Genomic DNA, 27600 nt, shown 5'->3' on the forward strand with positions numbered 1-27600 from the left:
TGAATGGTGTCAGATTAGGAGAAAGGGAGGTGCAACGAGACCTGGGTGTGCTTGTACGTCAGTCAGTGAAAGTAAACATGCAGGTACAGCAGGCAGTGAAGGAAGCTGATGGCATGTTGACCTTCATTGCGAGAGGATTTGAATTTAGGAGCAAGGAGGTCCTACTCCAATTTACAGGGCCCTGGTGAGACCGCACCTGGAAAATCATGTGCAATTTTGGTCTCCTAATTTGAGGAAAGACATTATTGCTATTGAGGGAGTGCAGCGTAGGTTCAGGTTAATTCCTGGGATGGCGGGACTGGCGTATGATGAATGAGTCGACTGAGCTCGTATATACTGGAATACTCATCCTTCTGAGAGGGGATCTTATAGAAACATATAAAATTCTTAGAGGATTGGACTGGGTAGTTGCAGGAAAAATGTTCCGAATGTTGGAGAGTCCAGCACCAGGGGTCACAGTTTAAGAATAAGGGGTAGGCCATTTAGGACTGAGATGAGGAAAAACTTTTTTAACCAGAGAGTTGTGAATCTGTGGAATTCTCTGCCATAGATGGCAGTGGAGGCCAATTCTCTGGATGTTTTCAAGAGAGAGTTAGATTTAGCTCTTAGGGAATCAAGGGATATGGGGAAAAAAGCAGGAACGGGTACTGTTCGCTGGCTCGAAAGGCCGAATGGCATACTCCTGCACCTATTTTCTATGTTTCTTATGTTGTGATGTGCTGTGAGTATGTGCTTTTCGGGCTGTTACCCAGATGAATGGAGGACAGTTTTCTCTATTTAGATTAGCCCCTCAGTATTTGTACAGAGAATTTCACAATGTTGAGGAAACTGAGAATGATGTTGCCATTTCAAATGACACCTCTGGCTGTCCTGTTCAAGGAACTGATTTATTAGACCACTTCAGTGACCAGTTGAGAGTCAACCACATTGTTGCACATTTGAAATCATGCATTGGCCAAGATAGAATGGCAGATTTCCTTCCAACAGAACTTTACTAACCTGATTTGATAATCATCAAGGAACTTTGCATTTCAAGACACATAATTAAGAGTGATCCTAAATTGGCTGAAGTATTTTCTGGATGCAGCAAAATACTGTTCTCAAAATAATAAAAGTTTTTAAGATGATGGTTCCTGCCCAAAAGGTCGTCAAAAATTGGAGAGCTCTGAGGCAAAAGAAATGGGCACTGGTTGCTTGGCCTGCGCCATTCTTGTCTTGGAATAAAATGCAGATGACGAGGGAATTAATCAATTACTGCCAGAATTAAAAGTGAGGCCTGGAAGAGCAAATGTAGAAGATCAGGATGAAAATACAGTTCAGCATTTATAGTGCGAGATAACTGAGTTTATCTGAAGTAGGTTGGAAAGGCAGTGAGATTGTGAGGAAAAGCCAGAAAAAGAAATGGATGATGTCGATCGTTTTTATGAGTATAGTAGGTTTTACTGTAATTACTGAAACTAATTTATAATTCCAAGTTATTAACTTGCTAGCTACATTTAAATTCTAGTTGCCATGGTTAGATTTAAACTTGTGTCTGAATTATTTGGTCAGGCCTCTGGCTTACTGGTCTACCACAAGCATACTGCTGATAGCGGTATGATGTTGAAAGTAATAATTTAGACCAGTGGTTCCCAACCTGTGGGTCGCGACCCCAAACGGGGTCGCGACACCAATGCCATGGGGTCGTTAAATGATTTTGAGCTGATATGAATATTATATAAAACACAGTGAAATGCATATTAAGATAGTTATATAAATTCATACTATGAAACTAAATGTAACAGTTCCCTAAGTCACTCAACACAACGTGTTGTCACTCAAGCCAGTATTGAACATGTTTGGTTTCTGTTTTGTCTTGGTCGCGCCACCGCTGTCGCTCCTCCCACTTACCTAGTGTTGTACGCGCGCTTGCAGTGACACGTAGTTAGTTTTGTTCGAGTGATTCTTAACCCTTTAAAAATGAGTGTAAGAAAGAGAAAGTACAGTGATGATTTCTTGAAATGGGGATTCACTGACATAGTTAATGCAGGTGTGGAAAGACCACAGTGTGTAGTATGTTTGGAAGTTCTTGCTCATGAGTCTATGAAACCAGCTAAACTTCAAAGACATCTCGAAACTAAGCACCCTGATTTGAAAGATAAAAGTATTGACTTTTTTAAAGCAAAAGTTGTTGGTGTCAAAAGCCGCCGGCTTGATAGCAGTGGATTATTTCAAAACAAAAATGTAGCCGCCATTGAAGCTTCATACACGGTTGCATTAAGAATAGCACGTGCTAAAAAGCCACACACAATAGCTGAGAATCTTATTTTTCCATGCACCAAAGATATTGTACGTCTCATGATCGGTCCTGAAGCGGTAAATAAATTATCGCTTCTATCCGTGTCAAACAATACGGTAAAACGAAGGATAACAGATATGTCCGAGGATATTTTATGCCAAATTATTCAAGAATTAAAAGAAACTCCAACTGGGCTGTTCAGCATACAGCTTGATGAAACTACTGATGTGACAAACTTTGCACAACTTCTTGTGTATGTTCGTTATTATAAAAATGAAAAAATTAAAGAAGAATTCTTGTGTTGTAAGCCTCTGCAAACTTCAACTACTGCTGCTGATATTTTTGATTTAATTGATGATTTCTTTAATGAACATTCAATTGAATGGAAGAAATTATGCGGAGTTTGTACTGACGGGGCACCTGCAATGCTCGGCTGTAAGTCTGGCTTCCAATCGTTGGTTAAAAAAGTGACTCCAGAAGTAATTGGGACTCACTGCATGATTCATCGACAAGTATTAGCTACCAAGACGTTACCTGAACCATTGAAAGAAGTGCTTAACCGAGTGATTAAAGCAGTAAATGTCGTTAAATCAAGGCCACTTGCAACACGGCTCTTCAAAGTTTTATGTGAGGATTTGGGATCAACGCATGAAGCACTATTGTTTCACACAGAGGTAAGATGGCTCTCGAAAGGAAAGGCGTTGAAGAGATTTTTTGAATTAAGAGGAGAGCTTCAAATATTTCTCGATTCTCAAAATGCAAGCGAATATGAATCATTGTTGACGGATGAATTTACGTTGTGCAAATTGGCATACCTGGTCGACATTTTTGAGATATTTAATAGTGTTAATACAGGATTACAGGGTAAGGAAAGTACGATAATATCTTTGTCTGAAAACATATCGTCTTTCAAAATGAAATTGGAACTCTGGATCACCAAAATTAACCATAAGAAATTATACATGTTCCCAACACTTGTCCAATTTGTTGAAGAAGCGGCAAATGAAATTAACATCGATGACTTATATAGCTTGATACAAGAGCATTTGGAAATTCTTACTGTTCGATTAAGAAGTTATTTTCCTGATGAATGTTGCAAATCTTTCTCCCTTACAATCAACCCATTCAATGCCAATGTATCTAATATCCCTGAAGCAGCAGAAGAAGAGTTCATCGACTTAAAAAACAATTTTGAAGCTAAATCATGGTTTGGTGAATTGCAACTACAAGAATTTTGGGCAAAAAGTTTCCAAAAATTCCCAGTAATATCAGAAATCGCGATAAGGAATTTATTGCCCTTCCCAACAACTTACTTATGTGAAGCAGCATTCTCCCAACTTCTCATCCTTAAAAACAAATACCGAAATAAATTAAATCTGGAAGACGACTTGAGGTGTGCCATATCGACAACGGAGCCCAGGATAGAATTGCTAGCTAAAAAACTGCAATACCAGCCGTCTCATTAAAGTCAGTTCATAAACATATTTTACATAACGGTGGAAATTTGTGTGTTCGAACAATTTTGAATTGATTTGCAATTAATTAATGTTTGTAGGAGCTTTGGAATTTTTTATGAATAAATAATCTATAATTCAATAATCGCAATATATGGCAGTTTGTTGTACAAAAACCGAATGTATATATAAGATATTTTAAGGGTTGGGGTCGCTTCATGATTGCTTGTTCTAAAATGGGTCGCTATATTTGAAAGGTTGGGAACCACTGATTTAGACTATAGTTTTTTTTAAACTTTTGACAGAAACTAAAATTCTTTGAGAAACGAGAACCAAGGCAGCAAGTATAAATCGATTTGAATGTGAAATAAATAGCAAGAAGAAGAAAAATCTATAAATACAGACACTGGTAAAAAATAGAGGTGCAAGTGAATCAGTTCGGCTGAAGAATTAATATTTCTACATGAATGGAATTGGTTTAATGTTAATCCCATGTACTGTCATATCATTAACTATTGCAGTTAGTGCAGAGAGTTGTGTCACAATAAGTTCATAAATTCCAGTAGCCGAATAAGGCTATTCGGCCCATCAAGTCTACTCCGCCATTCCATCATGGCTGATCTTTCCCTCTCAACCCCATTCTCCTGTCTTCTCCCATAACCCCTGAAATCTGTAATAATCAAAAATCTATCAATCTCCGCCTTACAAGTATCCATTTACTTGGCCACAGCTGTCTGTGGCAATTCATTCCTCAGATTCACCACCCAATAAAGTTATACCCAGCAATGACAAGGATATAAAATTAGGAGCCTGGCTCATTAATGGCAAGCTATCAGCTAGTCACAGAGACATAATAGAAGCCTCAATAGAGATGCGCCACTTATCTTGGCAACAACTAGATGTGTGACAGAATATATTTTGATCTTCGGTTTGTAAAATTTCATTAACATCACATCATTATCTTAACCAATTGACTGCTAAAATCAAACATCCAATGAAATTTGGGTTTGTTCTGAAATGAATTACTTGCACAATCTCTGGGCAATGTCTTAAATAAACCAGGTTTTTTTCTTGCAGCTTTTTATTACCGCCTTTTGTTTTAATCTCCGAGGGAAGGCTGCACAAGTATGTGAGGTGCTCTTTGTGTCCATCTGATTTTGCTGTTTGGCTATTCTATTTCAGATCTGCCTTTTTTGTTAAATAAACATTTTAAGCATGTTAATATTTTTCCAACGTTCTGGTGGAATTCCTATGTATTACTACATAAGCTCTAGAAAGGGTTGTGCACAAGTAAAAGTATTTTAATTCCTTGTGATGTTTTCACAAGGAGCTCAGGCAGCTGGTTCCCAAGGTGATGAATTAGTCGTCTTGCACTTGACAAAGAGCAAAAGGCGCTTTTCAGTAGAGCGCCATTCCGTTTCCTTTAGCACAAAGAGAGAACCCTACTGAAGAGACAATTTTAATTAATAACTACTTTGAAACATTTCTTAATTTTGAGGTCTTGCAATGAAAAGCAGATTTGAGAGGGATTGGCACATCTCTGAGTGTGGCGGAGGTCTGCAGCCCCAAAGGTCGCTGTTTGTTTCTGTGTGGCTGAACTAATACTAATTAAAACATCGAGGCCTGTCCTTGTAGGGCTTTGCAGAAATCTGAAGGAACAGCTTTGATAACTTTTCCAAAGTGGGATTAGCGTTTCTGTAGCAACCAATGTTTTTGATACAGACGTAATGTTTACAGAGATGGTTAAAGTTGGCTTAAAATATACATTTGAGTTTTGCTACATGCAAGCTCGCTGACCAGAGGAATTTCTATCTCAATTTCCACTTCATCTACTCAAGCATTGAATAATAGTGCTGTTCCATGAATTTGTTATCGGTATTCCAGCCAGCTTTTCTTGTCTTACTTGTGTTGGGCTAGTTTTCATAAGCTGGCAGTTGGGAAAAATTGTCAGACTTTTGCTGCTCCCTCATTTATAGCGGCAGGGGGAGCAGTTCAAATAAACCCTGATGGAAACAAAATGATTAAGCTGTCCTAATAGCATTTAAAGTAATTATGTAGAATTGACGTCAAATTTATTTGCCTGGCTTTTTGAGAGTCCGATTAAATTCAACATTCTAATTTAGGAGTAGGAGCAGTCAATTTGGCCCCACCAGACTGTTCTGTCATTTTATAAAATCATGGCTGATTTAACAGAACTTCAGCTCTGGTTTTTCGCATTCTCAGGGAAACATTTTACCTCCTTGCTTATCCAGAATCTATTTTTGCCTTAAATGTTTTCGGTGACTCTGACTCAAATACCTTTTTAAAGGACGGAGTTCCAAGGACTAGGAATGCTTTGGGGGGGGGGGGGGGGGGTTTGTTGCCTGATCTCTGCCTTTATCGGCTGATGCCTTATTTTCAAACAATGGCCTTGAGTTCTGGATTCTTCCAAAAGAGGACACTTCCTCTTCACATTGATCTGTTAATCATCTATTGTAATCATCTTTCCACTCACTGTTGCCCGTGTAACCTTTTAAGATATCATCTTGTTCAAAAAACCTGTCTGGTAAACCTTCTCTAAATTGCTTCCAATTAATTAAGGTATTTGCTTAATAGAGATAAATACCAAGCACTTTGCTCCAGGTTGGCACTGTGGTGCAGCTGGTAAAGCCGGGTTCGATCCTGACCTTGGGTGCTGTCTGTGTGGAGTTTGCACGTTCACCCTTGACTCTCTGTGTTTCGGCTGGGTGCTCTGGTGTCATTCCACATCCCAAAGAGGTGTGGTTTTGTAGGTTAATTGACCTCAGTAAAATTGTCTTGAATGTGTATAAAGTGGATGAGAAAGTGGGATAACGTTAAACTAGTGTAAACAGATGATCGATGGTGGGGCGTTGCCTCGATTGACCAAAAGGTCTGTTTATATGCTGAAAACAGATGAGCTCACATGTGCCTTATAAAAATGAAGCCAACCTCTCTCTTTTTGTTTTTAGATGCTGCCTGACCCTCTGAGTTACTCCAGCATTTTGTGTCTACCTTCGATTTAAACCAGCATCTACAGTTTTTTTCCTATCCCTCTTTTTGTATTCAGACCCCCACACAATTAAAAAATAATGTTATTTATCCCTAATTACTTGATGTTTCTGCAGATTACCTCATAGTACCTGCAGTTTTCTGTTATAAAACTAAGGTCCATAGGACAACAATGTTATGAAGAGTCTTTTCTTTCCTCAAATTGATGACTAAACTTCAGAAGATCAAATTTTCTAGGAAGGAACTGCCAAAGATGGACACAAAATGCTGGAGTAACTCAGCGGGTCAGACAGCATCCCTGAAGAAAAAGAATAGGTGATGTTTCGGGTCGGAACCCTTCTTTAATCTGTTATAAAATGCCTTCAGATGTCCTGCAAGGAATGTGACAAGTACTCTACGTTGATTCAAATGTAGTTTAATGAACATTATGAACATTATGAGATAAGTGGGACTTGAACAAACAATGCAGCGGAGCTTATTCTACAATTCTTTCTGAATGTGTCTCAACGCGGAACTGTGGATTGTGAAAATCAGTTATTGGATATTCTCAACTCATCACCTACAATTCCCCTTCCTCCGCCACTTCCAATTAGTTTCTTTGCTAAGCTATTTATTGCTTTCTAAGTGTTGGCTTGGCTAATGTTACAATTACATGCTTTGTCCAAACGCGAAAAGATAAATTAGTTGCAGAAGAAAGCGATTTAGCCTCGGACAAATGTTTTGGATCTTAATGGAGCTTTACCTACTTTGATGTGATTGGGCTGAGCTAGAGTAATTTAGAACCCAGAGAAATGAGTCAAGCCAACTGAACTGCAACAGATATGTTTGCATTAGAACACATTATGCATGAATTGGGTTTGGAACCAGAAGAACACTACCAACAATAACTTCCATTTATACAGTCCCTTCAGCATTGGAAAACATCCAGACTTAATAGGTGGCCAGGAAGGGATCATGTATTATGTGGTTGTGATTAGAATTAGTGGCAGGGTCTAAAGTCTGTGTCTTTCATCTCGCTGGTAGTTGGAGGGGAATTCTCTTTATCCATGATTGAATGTCAGAAATCTAATCTTAACAATTTGAATTGTGCGGAGAGGTCAAGAGAGATGGTGGCAAGGCCGAGCTGGATATTGTGATTTTGCGCACTCGTGTGTTTTGAGCAGCATGTTAATGAGAGATAGAATTGGGTCATGGATTAATTGTTATGGACCTCAGTGCCAAAACCGTAGTCTAAAATGGCATCTGCAGGTTTCAAAGATGATGCAAAGAAGCAGAAAAGGTGCTGGGTTTGAATGTTGAATTTGTTTAAAGTTTTCTTTTTTTTTTCATCTTTTGGAAATACCCAAGTTGGATGGTAGGATTTGTACTTTATTATGCTGGTATCAATGGAACTAATTTTCATTTTTAGATATTAACTGATAAGATGGCTGATACAGTGGTGCATCTTGTAGATCTGATCTCTCACAGATCCAGCGACCCAGGTTTAATTATTACCTCTAAAATTGCCCATGTGGAGCCTCCTTGTGAGTCTGTGGGTTTCTTCTAGAGCTCGATTCTACCCTCGTCGCTATGATACATTAATTGGTAGCCTTATTGACCACTATAAATTGCACCTGGTTTGTGGTGAGTGGTGGAAACACAGTGCGAGTTGCTAGGATCAGCCATGATCGTATTGAATGGCGGAGCGGGCTCGAGGGGCCGGTTGGCCTACTCCTGCTCCTATTTTCTTGTGTTCTTGTGAATGCGGGGAGGATAAGATAAGATTGGATCATTGTAAAATTGGTGCAATTTGGTGTTTGAAGGTTGGTATGGAATGGTAGGTCGAAGGGCCCATTTCTGATTTGTGTGCCTCTGATTTTATGAATAAATGTTTCTGTCACTGCTGCAGTTATGACAATTAATTTTGTCACATTAAAGTTGTGGAAACTATCCTTTACAAATGAACTTAAGAAGCAAAAGTTGAAAAGTGGTTATAGATCACATGCAGTAATTTTGTTCATGTCTGTCTCAGCTTGATTCATCATTTACATTTTTTGATCAAATTGTACTGTAAATTTCTACACAAAAAATATCAGAAATATTGAACTATATGAGGTGAACAGAATTGGAATGAAAATTGAGGAAAGTTTAAAATATGAACACCGATATAGATACGATTAATTGTTTTAAGCTGGCATTGTTTAGCCACTGTATAGACGTAATGGTGATTGCTGTCTTATTTTTGTCTGGATCTGTGCAGTGACAGTTTTTTAAAAGTTAATATTTTTGTGAATAGCATCTCCAAAGCCTTCAGTAATTCATATTCAGAAAGGAGAATTGAAGGGCTAGGTTTATTAAATGAAAATTTGTCAACTTTGGGAATACAGCAAGTTTTCAAAGTATATTAAGTAACTACAAAGCAGTTGAGTTCACAAAGAAAGAAGATATCACTCTCTCTCTCTAGTGCTGGTTCTTAATCGATATTTCAGTTCTTGTGCTACCTAGTAAATTGTGATATCAATCTGGCTTGTGTCCCGTTCACTAATAAGACTAATAAACCTTTTAAGCTCTGAGTTTACCAGCATAGCATGTAACATAGATGTGTCATCCCGATACTGTATTTACAAGACGTTTTTCCTACGTTTCATTCTCTTACATGGATTATTGCTTGAGGAATGCCAGTTTAAAAAATGGCTTCAAACATGTATGCATTTATTGCATAGATAAGTTTTGGGATCTGGTTTGATGATATTTTCGTCTAAACGTAGAAATTTGGCACGTTATGAAAGTTAAGCGTTTGTGTTGTTATTATCACTCACCATTTTTGCATGCAGCTGAACTTTGTTAAACCACGCACAATAAAAATGAATATAACATTGATTAGGAGGCGGCTTTCTGGTGTGAAGAACCATCCTTCCAGTAGAAACAGTACCATAAGCAGTATTTTTGATTTTTACATTGTCTCTTCAATCTGCAAGTGTTGAACCATAGCTGGTCAAAGTTAAGGTAATTTTTCTTCCCTGGGCAAGAACAATTTTTGATCATAAAGGATCTTATCTACAGCAACGTCTTTACGTTGAAAAGACTCGCCTCCTCTGAACGCATCCTAACAACTATTGTCAGATTGAAATTGGGCTCAAATGTCCAGAATTCTTAAATGGTCAGGATTTTTATTTTTAGGCCACACCAACTTAAAATAAAAATCCTAACCACTTACCCCCCAACCTGGAGAGTTGACACAATCTTCCCACCAGATTCAGAGCTTCAAATACAAACTTAAATTCAAGAGTTAGGGTGCAAGGAACTGTAAGTTAAAAGTGGCTTAATTTACTTCCACCTTGTTATTTACCCTGAATGATGTAGTGTTGTGTACTTATATAAATATGTTACAAAGTTATGGGAAATAGCAAAGATTATCTAATTTGCAAGATTAGTGTTGTGTTCGTATCATATAAAATATATTTTGAAATTAACCAAGTGGCTGTTAATTCTTCACTGTCAAATGGAGCAGTTTTATGATATTTTTGTCAGGGTAAAAAGTGATGAATTGACTTCCATGGGAAACTCTCACAACTCTTTTCCCAAGGTAAATGGCATTGTTTGGCGCTCCTTGTATTAGTTTGTGATGTAGTGTACATTTCTTAGAGAAAAAAAAATATTGAGACGATAGTGTCCTTTATTTCCATAGGTTCCCCAATAGCAGAACCAATTTGGTATATGACAGATGGGTACGGCATTGCCAGAATGGTGGGAAACTGCTTAGCTTATCTCTGATTCCCACCTTGAACTGTACGAAGAGATTGAGGACCTCCAATTAATATTGTCGACCAGATAAGTGCGGGTTTGTGAGACCAGAGTAAACATATATTTTTCATGTATTTGGCCATAATGTGGTGAAAGTACACAATTTTGTCGGGACTGTAACCTTGGCTGGTGAGAATTATTGCCTCAATCACTGTTTTATTAAATGAAGTCAACAATCCAGGTGGCATCCGAAGCAGAGCAGCTGTTTGCTGTGATTTGTTTTGAACTTCATAATGTTTTTTTTATTGATTTGAACCTTGAACTGCAGAACATAATGGCTTTTAACATTTTTTAAAAATAAAGAGGTCATCTGATTGAGATTTTAATCTCTCAAAATATACTTATGTTAAAATTTATATGTAGACTTGGATCCTTTTCTTTTGGAACTTTGACATGGTTTTCCCCTCCTTGCTTGCATTAAAAAAAAAAAGGCTGACCGATCAAAACAGACTTCATTTGGGTATCCGACAGCAGCAATTACTCACATCCACACAACTTAAGTTTCTTACACAATCCAACATTCCATCACTTCATCCCTCACTTGCCCAGTTGGGGGCTCAAGTGGAACCCCAAATTAACAAAAAGCCATGGGTTCAGCTACAATTCCCGTAAAGTTTTACAATTTATTTTCTGGGGGTTGGTGGCATTCGAGCTGGAATATACTGCTGAATGAGACGCACCTCTGTCAAGTGTTGAGCACTCTGAAGATTAGAAATTGTCCCTTCAGATAGAAATTTCACCGGTGGTTTAATTATGAAGTTATGAAGAATACCTGTTATTTGCATGATTCGTATAAGATTAATATGTAAGTGTAGAAAGTAATAAGGGAGGCTGACAGAAAGTTACGGGTAATTGCGTGTGAAGCATCAACATAAGAGGGAGTTTATGCTTCAGTTATATTGAGGTTTGGTGAGACCATATCTAGAGGACTGCAGTCAAGATAGATCTCTTTTAAGGAAGAATGGTAATGTCTGAAAAACAGTTTAGACTAACTTAACTCCTAGAATGTTCAAATAGTCTTATGAGGAAAGGTTGGACAGACTATGCTTGTACCTTCTAATGTGAGAGAGGACTTGGTTGAAATATAAAGTTCTGGTGGTTGTTTCCTCTTGGGGGAGGGTCTAGAGGTGAGGGGATATTGTTTAAAGATACATGTCCTCCCAATGTTCTGTTTCCCTTGAATTGTTCGTAACCTGGACGATTCACAAGTTGGATATGTGGCTGCAAACTGAGTTCCAACATAGCAGAAGATGCTTCAGCCTCACAGCAATCAGCAAATCTATCCCGCTGGTTTCTCAAATGCTCGCTCAAATGTGATGGTTGTACATAAATCTGTTGTTGAAACCTGGAGAGGACCTGTGTGGCAATACACATTTAAGAGAGATCAGATTTTTTTTCTCTTTTGGAATTCGAGAGAGAAAAAAAATCTCTTAAGGGTTATGGAAATAGTCTTTGAATGCGTTTAGGGCAGAAGTAGATAAACACTTAACAAGCATGGGGTAAAAGGTTACTCTGCATAGACAGGAGTGCAGAGTTGATTTTTTTCAGAGTGCAGAGTTGATTTGAAATGAATATTTCATTTCATATATACAGCGCGGAAACAGGCCTTTTCGGCCCACCAAGTCCGCGCCGCCCAGCGATACCCGATGTCAAGACTGTTTAATTGCCTTATGAACCCGTCAGCGGAACAATGAAATTCCTACTTGCGGCAGCATAGCAGGCCTGTAAACACTGCTCACAGACAACATAATAAACAAAAAATATCAATAATTTAAAACGTCCAAAATTAGAGCAAAAAGCCCCAAATCCTTAGTGCAACCATGACAGTTCATAGTTTAGTGAGTGTTTTGTAGTGTTCAAGAGAGTTGTTGGGAAGAAACTGTTCTTGAACCTAAAGGTCGCGATTTTCAAAATCCTATACTTTCCCAATGGCTGAGTGATAGAAGAACAAGTCCCAGTTGGTGTGCTTCCTTAATGATGCTGGCTGGCTTTTACAAATAGCACCACCTTTAGATCCCTTCGATGGGAGGGAATTCAGTACCAATGATAGACTGGGCAGTGTCCAGCATTTTTTGCAATCTCCTTCATTCCTGGGTGTTCGAGTTACCAGGCTTTAATCCAACTAGCCATCCATAGAAATTCAAGAGTATTTACTGACTTACTGAATCTTCTCAATCTTCTAAGGAAGTCGAGGCGTTGATGGGCTTTCTTTATTATTCCATCAATGCGCTGGACCCAGAACAGATCTTCAGACATATTCATGCAGAGAAACTTGAAGTTGTTGATTTTCCAACCGCCAACCTGTAGATGAAGACAGGTTTATGGATTCTTGGCTCTCTTCTAAAGTCAACAATCAGCTTCTTGGTCTTGTTGACATTAAAAGCAAGGTTGTTGTTCTGACATCGTTCAATCAGATTATCAATCTCTCTCATATAATTTTACCGACAATGGTGGTGTCGGAAAATTTAAGGATGGCATTGGAACTGGTCTGACTGCACTGACTACAAATGGATCAGTTGTGATGTTATAAAATAGGATTGATTTGAGGGGCAAAGTGGCATACTCTCCTAATTTATGTCTTTTATGTGACGTTACAGAACACATTTCCTTTTCTGCAGGTTTTAACAACACTTGAAAAAATAGGTATTACTCTGTGGTGACGGTAACATTTGCTTGCAGAGTGGCGCACTGGAGAGAAGATAGAAGGATGTGCACAGACTGGGACAATGGAAGGTGCAGTTTAAAGTGTTAGAATATTAGTTTATGTTGGTGAGAAAATTACAGATTAAATGGTATTTCTCAATCCAGTTGAATGGACAATAGGATTTAACAGTGCAGTTGCATGAATTGTTACGCAGATGGATTGGTTTGAAAATATGTTGGATGGAATTCGGAATTTATATTAAATTAGGATTGAATATAGTTTAACATGTAGTTGCTTAACTTTGATGGTCATGTGAGAACGTTTTTGAATGCAACGTTCAAAATACTAAAAAGAGGTCAACAATAGATTATTTCCATTTACCTAATGAAATACATTGGAGAGTTATTGGAATGTGGAATTCTCTTGATTATTTAAGAAGATATTGGCTAAATATGAAAAACATTAGAACCATGGACACCAAAATCAGCACCAGATCAATGCTTAAACCGCTTGGCAAGCGTGCAACCTGAAGGCAATGTGGTTCTCCAGTGAAGCCTGTTTGTGTTGTTTATTACCCTTTTCAAATTAATTGGAAACTGTTTTGTCATTTCATTGTTTACACCATTCTGGTGGTACAATGAACTAATTTCTCCAGGTTCCTGCTGTTGCACATATCCAGGTTTGTCAGTGATTCAAATTGAGTGTTGATTCCAGCCTGCCTGAAATTCCTGGTCTCTCCTCTCTGCTCGTCACCCAGTTTCCAAACCAAGTCAAATCTGAGGTTATGCCCTTTGGACCAAGGAGGATAGATTCATAGAGTAATACAACATGAAAACCAGCCCAAAGCCCCAACTCATCTATGCTGACTGAGGTGCCCATCTATGCTGATCCTGTTTTCCTATGTATTGCCCATATCTTTCTTAACCAATCCCAGTCATATATATAATAAAATGTTTCATGTGATGAAAAGCAACAATTATAGAATTAGTGGATGTTCAAAACGATTGAAGGGTCGATTAAAATATCTTGCACAGCAACTGAAAATAATTTGATAAAGGCTATTAGCATGCCGGCTGGCCTAATTGGATAGAGAATTTCAATTCAAGGATTTAAATATTATGTTGCAGCTATATTTTTAAAGCTTGGTTAGGCACGATCAAGAGGACTGGGAACAATGCTGGACACAACACTTTATCTTGGCCTTGAAGGAAATGACGTGGAAATGAACCTGATTGAATCCCAGGATGCCAAGGGTTAAAATACAAAGGGAGTTTAAGTAAATATAGTGTTCTGATAGGCTATTTGATTGGAGTTTTGAAAATAGTGATAGGGACTTTGAGGCACTGCTGGTTGAGAGTCTGAATCGAGATGGCGTAATCTAAAAAAGTTGGAGCCAGACTTGCCAAGCATGGGGAAAAAAGGAAATGTTGCTACACTTGAGGGGTGATAAGAGTTTGGAATTCTTCTACCAACTGAAATTAATTATATTGAATTATTAATTTTTAATCTGAGAACGTTTTTGTAATCGGTATTACTAGGATTTGGGGAAAAGTCATGTTTCTCAACTTTAAACACAGATCTGCTACGATCTCTGTGTGCCAAAACAAGCTCAAGGAGGGATAAATAATCTATTATTCTTATGCTGCTATAGATAACGTAGTTTGTCTTGAGGTAGGTTGTAATTGTGTCCAGTTGAACAACAAGCTTGATGCTGGAGTAAGCATTTATCTTTCTAAATCTCTGATATAGTTTGGCCCCCTCGTGACTGATTTGTTGAAAACACACAAAGTCGTGGTTTGAGACAATATCCTGGCAGCTTTGCTTACTCAATTTGTGATGATTCAGATTATAATGGACCTTGCTGAGGTTCGGCAGTTGTGCACAAATGCATAAGGAGGAGGGTTCGCGATAAGTTCTTGCTCCAATGGCTTTTGATATGCCTTTTGGGGAAAATGTATATAAGACGTATAATTCAGTCAAGGGGGTTTTGTTCCTTTAATCCTAATTGGGGGAAAAAAGTTATGCATTATATGTGCATGTGTATCCAGCTTTTTCAGGTAAGGCAGAGGTTCACCCTAACCACCTCCAATCTGGTCTACGGATTGGGTGCTGGAGATGTGGCCTCCTCTATATTAGTGAAACCAGGCATAAATTAGGTGACCATGTTATTGAACCCCTGTGCTGACTTTTACTGAGTGTTGTTTCAGATGTCCAGGACTAGCTCCTGCTGATTTCCCCAGTGAGTCAGACTCATGCTGGAGTTTTTCCACATTTCGTTGAACCCAAAATGTCATCATAATGCAAGGTGACACATTACAGCTGAGCGAGATGCTGCCGCTCCCACAGGATGAATCTGCCTTTGTTGTCTGGCCAGTTCTATGAAATCAACACATGGTGAATGGGATCTTCTAGCATCAGGCGAGTAGCTGAACATGCTCCTGAGGTTTTCTGGGTTAGGTAAATCAGGTCAGTGAGGTGAAACAATACAATCTTTGCAAAGAATGGTTGTCATTAATTTAGTTGTAAGAGTCTCCTTCCTCATCTTCCTTCATAACTCCAAAAAAAGCACACTGGCTCCTTGTGAATTGATGACTTGAAGAACATTTCAGCATGTAAAGGGTTACATTTTTGAACTTAATTATTTAAGACAATGACCCTGTGGTTTTGGCAAAGACCATAAAATAGCTTGATAAGTCATTACAGTCTATATAATTATAAATTCCCATGCAGCAAGTCCTGTTCCCAAGTGAAAATGGGCTATTTTTGGAGTGCTCGGGATCACTCTGGTAGGTCCTGAAAGTGAGAACAGTACTTTTTATAGCCCATTTTGGCATGGCGTTTGGAAAGTTCATCACTGTGTGGTTGTCGGAAGCTGAGAACGCAGAGGCCTGGTGTGCTCCCTTTGGAGTCTCTGATAACCCAGATGGGAAACAGGAAGTAGCTCATAACAGCCTGTGTGTCTGCCTTCAGGGCTTTGGAGACTTGGTTTAGGGAAAGTTTAGGCTAAGGTTGGGGAGAGGTGGGTAGGACAATAAACAATTTCTCATCACTGTTATTTCCCCTTCTCTGAAATGGGCAGTCAAAGGCAAGAGGATAGGAATGGTTGCCATTGCTGTCAATTAACTGGTGGGCAATTCTAATGTGTTGGATGTTAAGTGTCAGTGAGCTGGTTTCTTCAAACCATGTTATCTTGATTCCTGAGTAATTCTGCTACATGCACATTGAGTGTCCAGCTTTCCAACACAGGACAGTGACTACACTTGACTGTTCAGTTCTTTATAAATCACTTCAATGTATTGAGTATGTGCTAAGACTCAATGCGAATACTAATTATTTCATAACTTCATTTAAAAAAAACTGACCTGTTTACGGAGCCTGTGGGAAACTATCAGAGTACCTAGTGAGATTATATGTAATGACTGAATGTAGACCATGCCCTCTGATGGTGTTCACAGCAGTCACAAAATGTAGGCAGTGAGAAATATGAGGTTAAAATAGTCACTGCAGTATTCAATAAATGTTAGTGGAATGCAGCAATTACTCATTGCCCCACTGGACTGCTTTATGAACGCAGTCATTGTTAACTGATTGCAGCTGTCTAGATGTTTAAAAAGTAAGGGATAACTTTGTGACTTTTACAGATGGTGAACAGAAAAATGTCTGCTTTATTTGGCTTGTTTTTATTTTGTAGTCTAATATAGTTTCACGCTGTATTCATTAACCAGTCAGAAAATGTTTCTAATTGTGCGTTTACATCCAGCTGTCTACTCCTTGTTATGAACATTAATCCCCATCCAGCACATTCCTAACAATCCAATCAATATAACGTTGATACTTTTGTGCCACAACTTGCCAAATAAATTCATTTAAACAGAAACTAATGGAGCAATTTATTCAGTGGGAAAAAAAATCCTTTATTCATTCGGGTTTTATGATTAAGCTGTTTACGTTAAATACAACATTAATCACAATGTGCATCCTTAAGAAAGATCCAAATAGCTTGGTGCTGGTGGACTCTCATTATTGCAACTTTTTGGTCTGGCTTAAACATTGCAGGAATTTTTTGTGTTGAGATTGAGTGGTGTCACAGTTATGAAGAACTGTATTTTGATCGGAGGCTTTGTGGGGATGACTATCCTTCTGGTAGGAAACCAGAATGATGAAAGAATGGATTGACTGGGCTTATATTCACTGAAATTTAGAAGAATGAGTGGGCATCTTACAGAAACATATAAAATTATTACGGGATTGGACAGGCTAGATTGCAGGAAAAATGCTCCCGATGTTGGGGGAAGTCCAGAACCAGGGTTCACAGTTTAAGAATAAGGGGTAGGCCATTTAGGACTGAGACGAGGAAAAACTTTTTCACCCAGACAGTTGTGAATCTGTGGAATTCTCTGCCACAGAAGGCAGTGGAGGCCAATTCACTGGATGTTTTCAAGAGAATTAGATATAACTCTAAAGGCTAACAGAATCAAGGGATATAGGGAGAAAGCAGGAACGGGGTACTGATTTTGGATGATCAGCCATAATCATATTGAATGGCAGTGCTGGGTCAAAGGGCCAAATGGCTTACTCCTGCACCTAATTTCTATGTTTCTATGAAAACAGTTTGACAAAGACCAGGTCTCAGGGAATAATCTTGCTAATACATGCGTCCATCAGGGGAAGTGGTATCCAACTATACTGAGAAACAATAATACAAGTCATAGGGACAAACAGCACGGAAACAGGCCCTTCAGGCATACTTGCCTCTGCCGACCAAGATGCCCCATCTGCGCTAGTCCCACACTTAGTCCATTGGAAGCTGGAAGAATGTCTGGAACAGTAGCATCTCTGAAAATCGTCTATTTTCAACATGTGTAAGCATCAATGAAATATGTTTGAAATGGAAAGAGCAAGAAAAAGAGAGGACATGTTTAGAACAAAAGAATTTGTACACATTTTTGTCCTGCAGCAATTTGGTAAACGTTTTCTCTTTCGTAAACATGTTTTCAATCACAGAGATCATTGCAGGCGAGTAAAATCCACTCCTTGTCCCATATTTGTTTCATGGTGAGGATCTCTATTATTAGTTTTCGCCTTCATGGAATTCATTGAGTTAAATGTCCTTTCTTTTTCTTGCACTCTCATCTCAAACATCTCATTGTTGCCAACGCAAGTTGAAAATATTGAGACAATGTTCATAAATCCTACTGTATCAGACGTTCTTCCAGCTTCCAACAGACTGCTATTATTGTTTCTCAGTATAGTTCGATCTGTGTAATCATTGGCAGGAATTGAGGTCTGTTTTCAAATGTGTGAATACGATTTGATGTCATTAAGTCAGCCTCGGTGATTGATTCTATCCTTCTGACTGAAACTTCTGATTTCACAACAATGATACATTGTTTAGGCAGATGCGGGGATTCAGATGATGTGGGTTTTAAGTGAACTTAATGTGAGACACATTGTCATCCAAATTTGCTGTTCGTGGTTGAACCAATCCAATGCAAAATTTTATTTTTCAAAAAGTATTAGCTTTTAAATGCTCATGTGCTCTCACCATTCACTCAAATGTGTGAACTAGCATGTTCCTGGTTTGATTCATGTGTTGCTGAGTTGACTTCTCGGCAGGGTTAGTAAACTGCAAGCTAAAATTAACCACAGCATATTGGTTAATTACGAATGCACGTGACTAAACAAAATTTGCACTTCCTGGCTCTTAAAAGAAAAACAATGACAGAAGAATAAATAAAAAGCTGCATTATGCTGAAAAGCAGGCAAAATGTTGTGTTTTCCTGTCAGGTTCGTCTTGCTATGGAATTTCAATTTGTTATCCCTAAATTGACAATACTATCGCATAAGGCTGCTTGCTATAAGTGGCAACAATCATTTGTACCTGTAAACAAATAATTACAAACAAAGTTCTCTTTCTGTTGCATCACATTTTAAGATTTTAGCTGTTTTGGGGATTTAGCCTGTCTTCTTTTATTTTACTGTGTGAATACTAAAATTATTGAATATACTGATGAACAGATGTACAAGAAATGAAACAGCATAAGATGAGTTTGGACAAAATGCTAGTTTGCTTTCTTTAAAATACAAATACAAAGCTTCCATAACTTACCTGATCAGATATACGAATTGGACCAGAAGTCATAACCGATCCTGCATTCATAGTGACAAGGTAAGCAGTGATCTTTCAATGATCAAGTCAAGTGCTTTAAGGTAAAAAATTGTGATGGTCTCCTTTCTAAAGTTGTTTTCATTACTGTGTGATGCTACCTTCTTAAATGTGTAATGGGTACCTAATTTGTTGCTTTAAAATGTTTTCTCTTAATCCTTTTACTTGATAAATTTAATCAAAACATTGTTAGATATGAAAGTTGTATAATATATTTGTGCGAAGCTCTAAGCACACTTATTGAAGTGAGATCTCCTGTTCCCCAAAGACTATAGGGAATTCTGCCCAGCATGCCACATTTTAAAAGCTTGGACTAAATTCTGTTAGAAACCATATTGTTTAGCCCCCTGAACCTTTACTGGATTTTACTCTTTTTTTTGGTCCCCAAAATCTTTCGTAATTTGATAATTATTTGAGTTGAGTTGAGTATAGGAGCAAAGAGGTCCTTCTGCAGTGAGTTGAGTATAGGAGCAAAGAGGTCCTTCTGCAGTTGTATAGGGCCCTAGTGAGACGACACATGGAGTGCCGTGTGCAGTTTTGGTCTCCAAATTTGAGGAAAGATATTCTTGCTATTGAGGGCATGCAACGTAGGTTTACTAGGTTAATTCCCGGAATGGCGGGACTGTCATATGTTGAAAGACTGGAGCGGCTAGGCTTGTATACACTGGAATTTAGAAGGATAAGAGGGGATCTTATCGAAACATATAAGATTATTATCGGGTTGGACACGTTAGAGGCAGGAAACATGTTCCCAATGTTGGGGGAGTCCAGAACCAGGGGCCACAGTTTAAGAATAAGGGGTAGGCCATTTAGAACGGAGATGAGGAAAAACTTTTTCAGTCAGAGAGTTGTAAATCTGTGGAATTCACTGCCTCGGAGGCGAATTCTCCGAATGCATTCAAGAGAGAGCTAGATAAAGCTCTTAAGGATAGCGGAGTCAGGGGGTATGGGGAGAAGGCAGGAACGGGGTACTGATTAAGAATGATCAGCCATAATCACATTGAATGGTGGTGCTGGCTCGAAGGGCCGAATGGCCTACTCCTGCACCTATTGTCAATTGTCTATAATCTCATAATATGCCCCCCAAAATCTTTCATAATTATTTGTTGCTGGATTTCAACTATTACACTCTTATTGCTCTCCATGCAGAGGAACCGGACATACCATTTCCATTTGATAAATAGAGTGGATGTGGAGAAGATGTTTCCAGTCATGGGACAGTTTAGGACCAGAGGGCACAACCTCAGAATAAGAGGACGTACCTTTCAGAATGGAGATGAGGAGGAATTTCTTTAGTCAGAGGATGGTGAATCTATGGAATTCATTGCCACAGACGGCTGTGGAGGGCAAGTTATTAGGTATTTTTAAAGTGGAAATGGATTGGTTTTTGATTAGTAAGGGTGCCAAAAGTTATGGGGAGAAGGCAGGATAATGTGTTTGAGAGGGAAAGATAGATCAACCATGATAGCATGGGGAACAGACTAAGTGGAGTGAATGGACTAATTCTGCTCCTTTATCTTAGAACATGACAGATTGACTAATTGAACCACTGCAGAATCAAAAATCCAACTAATCACTGAAATGAAATAAATATGACTTTTCTATGGACTTTAGAACAAGTAACAAAAATTTCCTCCTAAGTTGCCTGATAACTGCCTTTATATTAAGATGCTAAACCTACCACAAAGCTCATGGCTTCCCAGCCATTCGCGATTCTTGCTGGCCTGCAGGCTCTTGAGACATGAATTATCGAAAGGAGACAGATCAGACACTGAGGAGAAATGACCAACACAATCTATAAAAAATCCTTCAAAATGACTGGTGCAAGAGTGAACGAATATCAACATTGTTTCCCAGGCCATCATCATTAACATTTTAATTGCATTCAACCAGCCCTGATTGGCAGGCCGGATTGCTTGTACCTAATTCTGGACTTCTGAAGCACTGGCTATGCAGATTTCTGTCACAGCAACTGATTTATCTGGTGGTCCATGGAACATTCTCCTTAGCCCGGTGAAAATGATTCTAAAGATGACCTTGAAAAATGTCACATCCCCACAGAATTAAAGGAAGCACCGCCCATGACTGGTCTAAGTAGGGAGAATTGGGAATTGGAGAAAATAGAGAATAAATTGGAGACGGCATTAAGAATCTTGAATATGAGAGTGTGGAGCAAAAAGTAGACGACTGTAAATGGCAGAAGGAGTGCTCTGTCAAGTACCTCTTGCATCATCTGTTAGCAGTCAAGGGGCCCATCAGTAGCCATAAGCACCTCTCAAACCCAAGAATTAATCATCCTTGACCGCAAAGGGTTACCTAAAGGAGAAAAGAGTAATTTTATTCATTTTCTATCCTGGAGGATATTCAAGCCATCTGCTATCTCATAGGTGATGCGAGTAGAGATGGGTGGTGATGATGCAGGTGCAGTGAAAGCAGTATGAAGCTTGTGAACAAGATGCAGACTTAAGCATGAATGCATATTTTTTATAATTTTACTGCAGTGATTGTACTTAGGATTAGAAAACTTGTTGCTGTGCATTGTTAAATAATGGCACGGGTGCTGCACCGTGTGAGTAGAACAATAACCAGCTGAAAGTCTGTTTTGGATTAAATACAGTTTAAAATAAAATGCTGTATAAGAACATAGCTGCAATATGTTTAAAGGGGTGGGTGCGGTTTTGGGTGAATGCTGCTTTCTCAAGCATGATAAATTGTTTTCCCCTCTGGTCTTTAGCGTTTTTGTGGTGAGCTTTATTCAACCTTTCCATATTCCCACATTGTTGGTACTGTTAACAAATAAGCAATTCATGGAATTCTTCATGGAAATAACATATATAAACCACAATGGAAATCCACTTCATGAACACTAAAACCCCAGAAATTTTAAATGTAAATGCTGCCATGTAAGGAAGTCTAAACATATGTGAAATTTCTGGTTGAAAGAATGGCTTATTCTTGAATAATGGGAAATGAGAGTTGGCTTAATGATGCCACAATGCGTTGGAACTTTGTTATCCGTCTGGTTTAGATTTAAACCCTCACTGTCTAAGCAGCTGTAAGAGGCCAATATGGAATGAGTTTGGACTATCTTATTTCAGTTTTAAACTGATAGTTTTCTTTAATGTACAGCTCTGTAATTCCCCACTAAATAAACACCATCAGAGAGTCAGTCAAGGTCCTGCTGTTTTGATGTGTGAGTAAGAAAAATTGGATGGATAAGCTGCTTCCCATGCTCTTACACAAACTTGTGTTCCATTGCCCTAGAAATAGCACTGTGAAGAAAACTCAATATTATGCCATTGAATTTTGCTGGTTATTTTTGACCGTCTTGTTGGTGTTTTGGCTATTTTGGTGCTGCAGGCTGTTTAATGTTCAGCATGGTGGGCTGGTTTTCATTCATGATTTTCAAAGGCTGTAGCAACTCCAATTCATTGTCTTCATTTTGGTAAATTGAATAGGTTTTAAAATATCTTCCAGTAAATATGCTATTTCTCTGCAGCATTTTCTGAATAGGTATATGTTTTTTGTTTGAATTTTAGAAACTTAGGAAACAAATTAATTTATGCACTTATTCCTTTTCAGTGTTTCATTCTTTAAATTCAGACAGGTTGACGATCACGGGAATTTATCCCAACAAACAAATTGTGGAGAAACAATCGAAGTTTGCAGTTTCATGATTTTCCTTGGAACTTTCCTTCTCTACTTTTCCCAAAGCCTTTATTCTGTTTCATAGAAACATAGAAAATAGGTGCAGGAGGAGGCCATTTGGCTCTTTGAGCCAGCACCGCCATTCTTTGTGATCATGGCTGATCATCCACAATCAGTAACCTGTGCCTGCCTTCTCCCCATATCCCTTGATTCTGCTAGCCCCGAGAGCTCTATCTAACTCTCTTAAATTCATCCGGTGACTTGGCCTCAACAGCCTTCTGTGGCAGAGAATTCCACCAATTCACAACTCTGGGTGAAAAAAGTTTTTTCTCATACTGCCCAGTACTTTCGTACTGCCCAGCAGCCCTTCATAAACTGAGAAGGAACACAATATCAGCTCTATACGTGTTATATTCATAATATTCCCCAGAAATCTGTGAATGTTTGCCTTTTGGTCATGCTATTTCTTTTAGTCTAGGCCTGAGCACAGTCTTCTAATGGGGTCCCGGCATTTTAGCATGGCAGAGTGCAGCAGAGGACATGTCTCAGCAAAAAAGCGTGCTATTCACAGCATGACTTTAATGTTCATTGAGACACCAGCCCCCCAGGCTGACCAGTGGTTTCCATTAGCATGTTTATGAATGTCAAAGACATGAACATCTTTGACAACCCAAGTAACACTTAAAAAGTATTATAATCTTAAAAAATGAACAGAATAATAAAAATACGTACGTTAGAGACTTAAAATAACGCCTTTCTCTCAGCAACTAACCTCTCTAATCATTTGAAGGGTTTATTTAAACTGGCACAGGATCGGCAAACAGGTTTCATATCCTAGGAAATCAATGGAGTTTTATGCTCCTGCATTGGACTCCATGAGGAATCCACTATTGTAGTACAGGTTGCAGGATGTTGCCATTGGCTTAACACAACACCGCCATTGGAAGCTGTGATCGATGGGCTGGTCTGGAGATGTATTGGGTTAGAAGATCCTGCCTGCTGTTTCAACAGCGATGCACACCAGCGTCATTTATTTTGATAAGTTATTTTTAAATGATAAAAGCTTGGATCTCTTGTGATTATTGTTGGTGTATTGAATAATTATTATACTTCCATTATGAATCTTGTTTTAAAAGGAAATTACTGGAAATGCCTATCACAATAGTCAGTTATTACAGAGAGAACAGGTCCCAACTCAAATTGTCATGTATCTTTGTTCTCCAGAAATGCTGCCTGACCCGCTGAGTTACTCTAGTACTTTGTCTTATTTTGCAAACAAGCACCTGCAGTTCTTGTGTCTACATCTAGAGTAGCGGAACGGTGGCATAGCAGCAGAGTTGCTGCCTTACAATGCTTGCAGCGCCAGAGACCCGGGTTCGATCCCGACTACGGGTGCTGTCTGCACAGAGTTTGTACGTTCTACCCGTGACCGTGTGGGTTTTCTCCGAGATCTTCGATTTCCTCCCACGCTCCAAAGACGTACAGGTTTGTAGGTTAATTGGGTTGGTATAAGTGTAACTTGTCCCTAGTGTGTGTAGGATAGTGTTAATGTGTGGGGATCACTGGTTGGTCCGGACTCTGGGCCGAAGGGCCTGTTTCCACTCTGTATCTCTAAACTAAACTAAACTGAACAGGGATGTTAACCTTTTCAATCATTGATTTTCCATCAGGAACATAAAAGTTAGCAATGTGGTGCTTTAAATATATATACATGGGAAGGAATGGTGAAAGGTAGTGCAGTCATGAATGAAAGGAATGGTGTGTAGGACGTAAGATGTGTAATGATAAAGTGGATGGTAATGCGGCAACAAGTATAAGGTTAAGATAGACGCAAAGTATTGGAGTAACTCAACGGGCCAGACGGCATCTCTGGAGAAAATGGATAGGAGATGTTTCGGGTTGGGACCATTCAGCCTGATTAGGTAAGTGGGCAGAGGGTAGAAAGTTGGAAGAGAGGAGAGGAAGGACAAAGCAGGTCAAGTGATTGGTTGATACAGATGAGGGGGGGGGGGAGGGGGGGGGTTGATAGGCAGATGGTTGGGCAAAGGCTAGTGATGCAGGTGTGTGACAAAAGGATTGAAGAATTTCAAATTGTGAAGCTTGAGGAAGCAATGTCGGTGGAAAGGGAGAAACAGGTGCAATTCAAGGTTTGTAGTGACCCAACATTGGAGGATTCAGTGTTCATACTGTGGGGTTGTAAGCTACCCAAACAGAATGTGAGGTCTTATTCCTTCATTTTGTGTGTGGCCTCACTGGCCATGGATGAGGCCCAAGACAGAAAGGTCATTATGGGAACGGGAAGAGGAGTTAAAAGGTTAGCAACCAGGAGAAGCAGTAAGTCTTGGCCGACTGAGCGCATGTTCAGCGAAACTGTCACAGAGTCTACGCTTGGTCTCACAGGAGGCCACATCGACAATGATGGATGCTGTAGATGAGGTTAGAGGAGGTGCACATGAATCTCCGTTTCACCCGGAAAGACTACTGGGATCCCTCGATGGATGTGAGGAATTTAGGTATAGGGACAGGTCTAACATCTGTGGTCGCAGGGGAAAGTACCTGGGGAGGGAATGGTATGTCTGAGAAGGGATTAATGAACCAAGGAGGTGTGGAGGGAGTGGTCATTGCAGAAGACAAATGGGTGGGGCTGGGATGATGTGACTGGTGGTGGAACCATGTTGGAGTTGATGGAAATGTTGGAGAATGTGTTTGATACTGAGGCTGGTGGGGTGAAAGGTGAGGACCTAGGGAACTCTACCCTTGTTTCATCTGGGGGGAGGGGGAGCAAGAGCAGAACTATGGGACACAGAGGAGATGCATGTGAGGACACCATTATTGTCAGTAGGCGGAGGAACTGTGTTTACTAAAGTAAGAGGACATCTCGGATGTCCGAGAATGGAAAGCCGTCTTTTGGGAGCAGATGTAGTGAAGACAGAGAAATTGAGAGTAGGGGATGGCGTCTTTGCAAGTGGCAGCTTGCAAGAAAATGTAGTTCCGATAACTAGAGTCGGTGGGCTTGTAGTAGACGTCAGTCGATATTCTGTCCCCTGTGATGGTTCAAGAAAGGGGGGAGAGAGGTGTCTAAAATAGTCCAAGTGAATTTGAGGGCAGAGTGGGTTAATGAAATCAATGTGTTCTGCACGAGTGCAGGAGACAGCCTCGAGGCAGTCATCAATGTGGTGAAGAAAGAGTTGGGGGATGGTGCCGGTATAAGTTGGGAACAAAGACTGTTCGAGGTAACCAATAATTACAGTCTCATCTTTTACATAATGGGTGCCATCTGTCTTCAAATTTGAACTGCAGTTCAAGAAATAAAAACCCTGCTTTATAATATTTTTTTATTACTTTCTCGTGGACTGGAATCAACGTGCTAAATTTAGCAGTTTATCCGTCCACTTTTCACATATTATTTCAGTTAAGGAAGAAGCTGAGGCTGCATTTCCAGTTGAAAAAAAGGTTTAATCAATTAAAAATCTGTAAAGAAATAGAAGATTATTGTTCACATTTGATTCTGATTTGGACTCTACAGTGATTTCCTCTGCTGGATTATTTTGTCAAATGTGCTTTATTTCCCATCACGTGCTTTTGCTCTCTTTTCCTTGTTTTCCTTTCTTGTTTCTTCTCTCTCTCTTCCTTCATACACCCCTCTCTCTCCCTCTTGTTTGCTCTTGCTTGTGTGGCAATGCTTGAAACAAAATTCCATTGGACTTCTTGCAAGGTCCAAATCAGAAAGTATTTAATTCTTGGTCTACCCTGTTCTAATGGTTGGACGCAACATGGTGTATGAACTCAATGGGTCAGGGAGCACCTCTGCATAACGTGGATATGTGACGATTCTGGAAGGGATCCTTCTTCAGACTGATTGTGGGGTGGGGAGGGAGATAGAAAGCTGGAAGAGATGAGGGGCAGGATAAAGTGGTGACAGGTAATAGGTGAACACAGATGTGAGGGGATTGTTTCTCTGCTCTCGTGGTTGACTGTTTTATTCTAATTTGAAGGTGTTATGATGGCTTGTTTGGATTTTTTGGCTATCATATGTTTCCACGTGATTCATTAGTTCTATTGTTCTTAAAAGATTGTGTAATTAATACAGTTTTTTCCACATTTATTTCAACAAACTGTTGAATCCTCCTTGAAACAACTGCAATCTGACTTGTTTCCCTGTGTTGCCATTGTAAGGAAAGTTTTTCGGTGAAGTATATAGTTTTTCAGTGCGTGGGATTGGTTTGTTCATCAGATGGGTATTGTAAAATAATGACATCACTGCTATCTCGTGCTGAGAATGTTGAAAGTTACATGACTTTTACCAACAGATGTAAGTATCGAATTAGATGCGGAGGGGAAGTTCCAAAATGTTTTTCATTCTTTGGGCATTAAACTGTCATGAAGAGTTATATTAACAGAGATGAAATATAATACCAGTTTGTTGAAGAGCAGTATAACATTCAGATTCCACTGCAGCATGATGGATATTCCTGTGCTTGATAATTTGAGAGACTTTTTATTGCATGTTCTTTCATCGACTACATTTGTGAATTGTCGTCAGTGATTAGCAACTTCTCAAATGATTCAGAGAATTGCTAAGAAACTAAGAATGTCGCTAAGAAACTGTGATTCAGCT

The 27600-nt window shown here is 39.2% G+C and overlaps 1 protein-coding gene across 1 annotated transcript in view; it reads left to right on the forward strand.

Moving 5' to 3' along the window:
* Positions 1–27600, forward strand: part of imp3 (IMP U3 small nucleolar ribonucleoprotein 3) — a 140990-nt gene that overhangs the window by 71308 nt on the left and 42082 nt on the right. Inside the window, exon 5 of the mRNA XM_078408006.1 lies at positions 19286–19337. Coding sequence (XP_078264132.1) covers positions 19286–19337 — 52 coding nt within the window. The remainder of the gene's footprint in view (positions 1–19285; positions 19338–27600) is intronic.

The sequence above is a fragment of the Rhinoraja longicauda genome, chromosome 11, assembly GCF_053455715.1.
Source record: "Rhinoraja longicauda isolate Sanriku21f chromosome 11, sRhiLon1.1, whole genome shotgun sequence".
Taxonomy (NCBI): domain Eukaryota; kingdom Metazoa; phylum Chordata; class Chondrichthyes; order Rajiformes; family Arhynchobatidae; genus Rhinoraja; species Rhinoraja longicauda.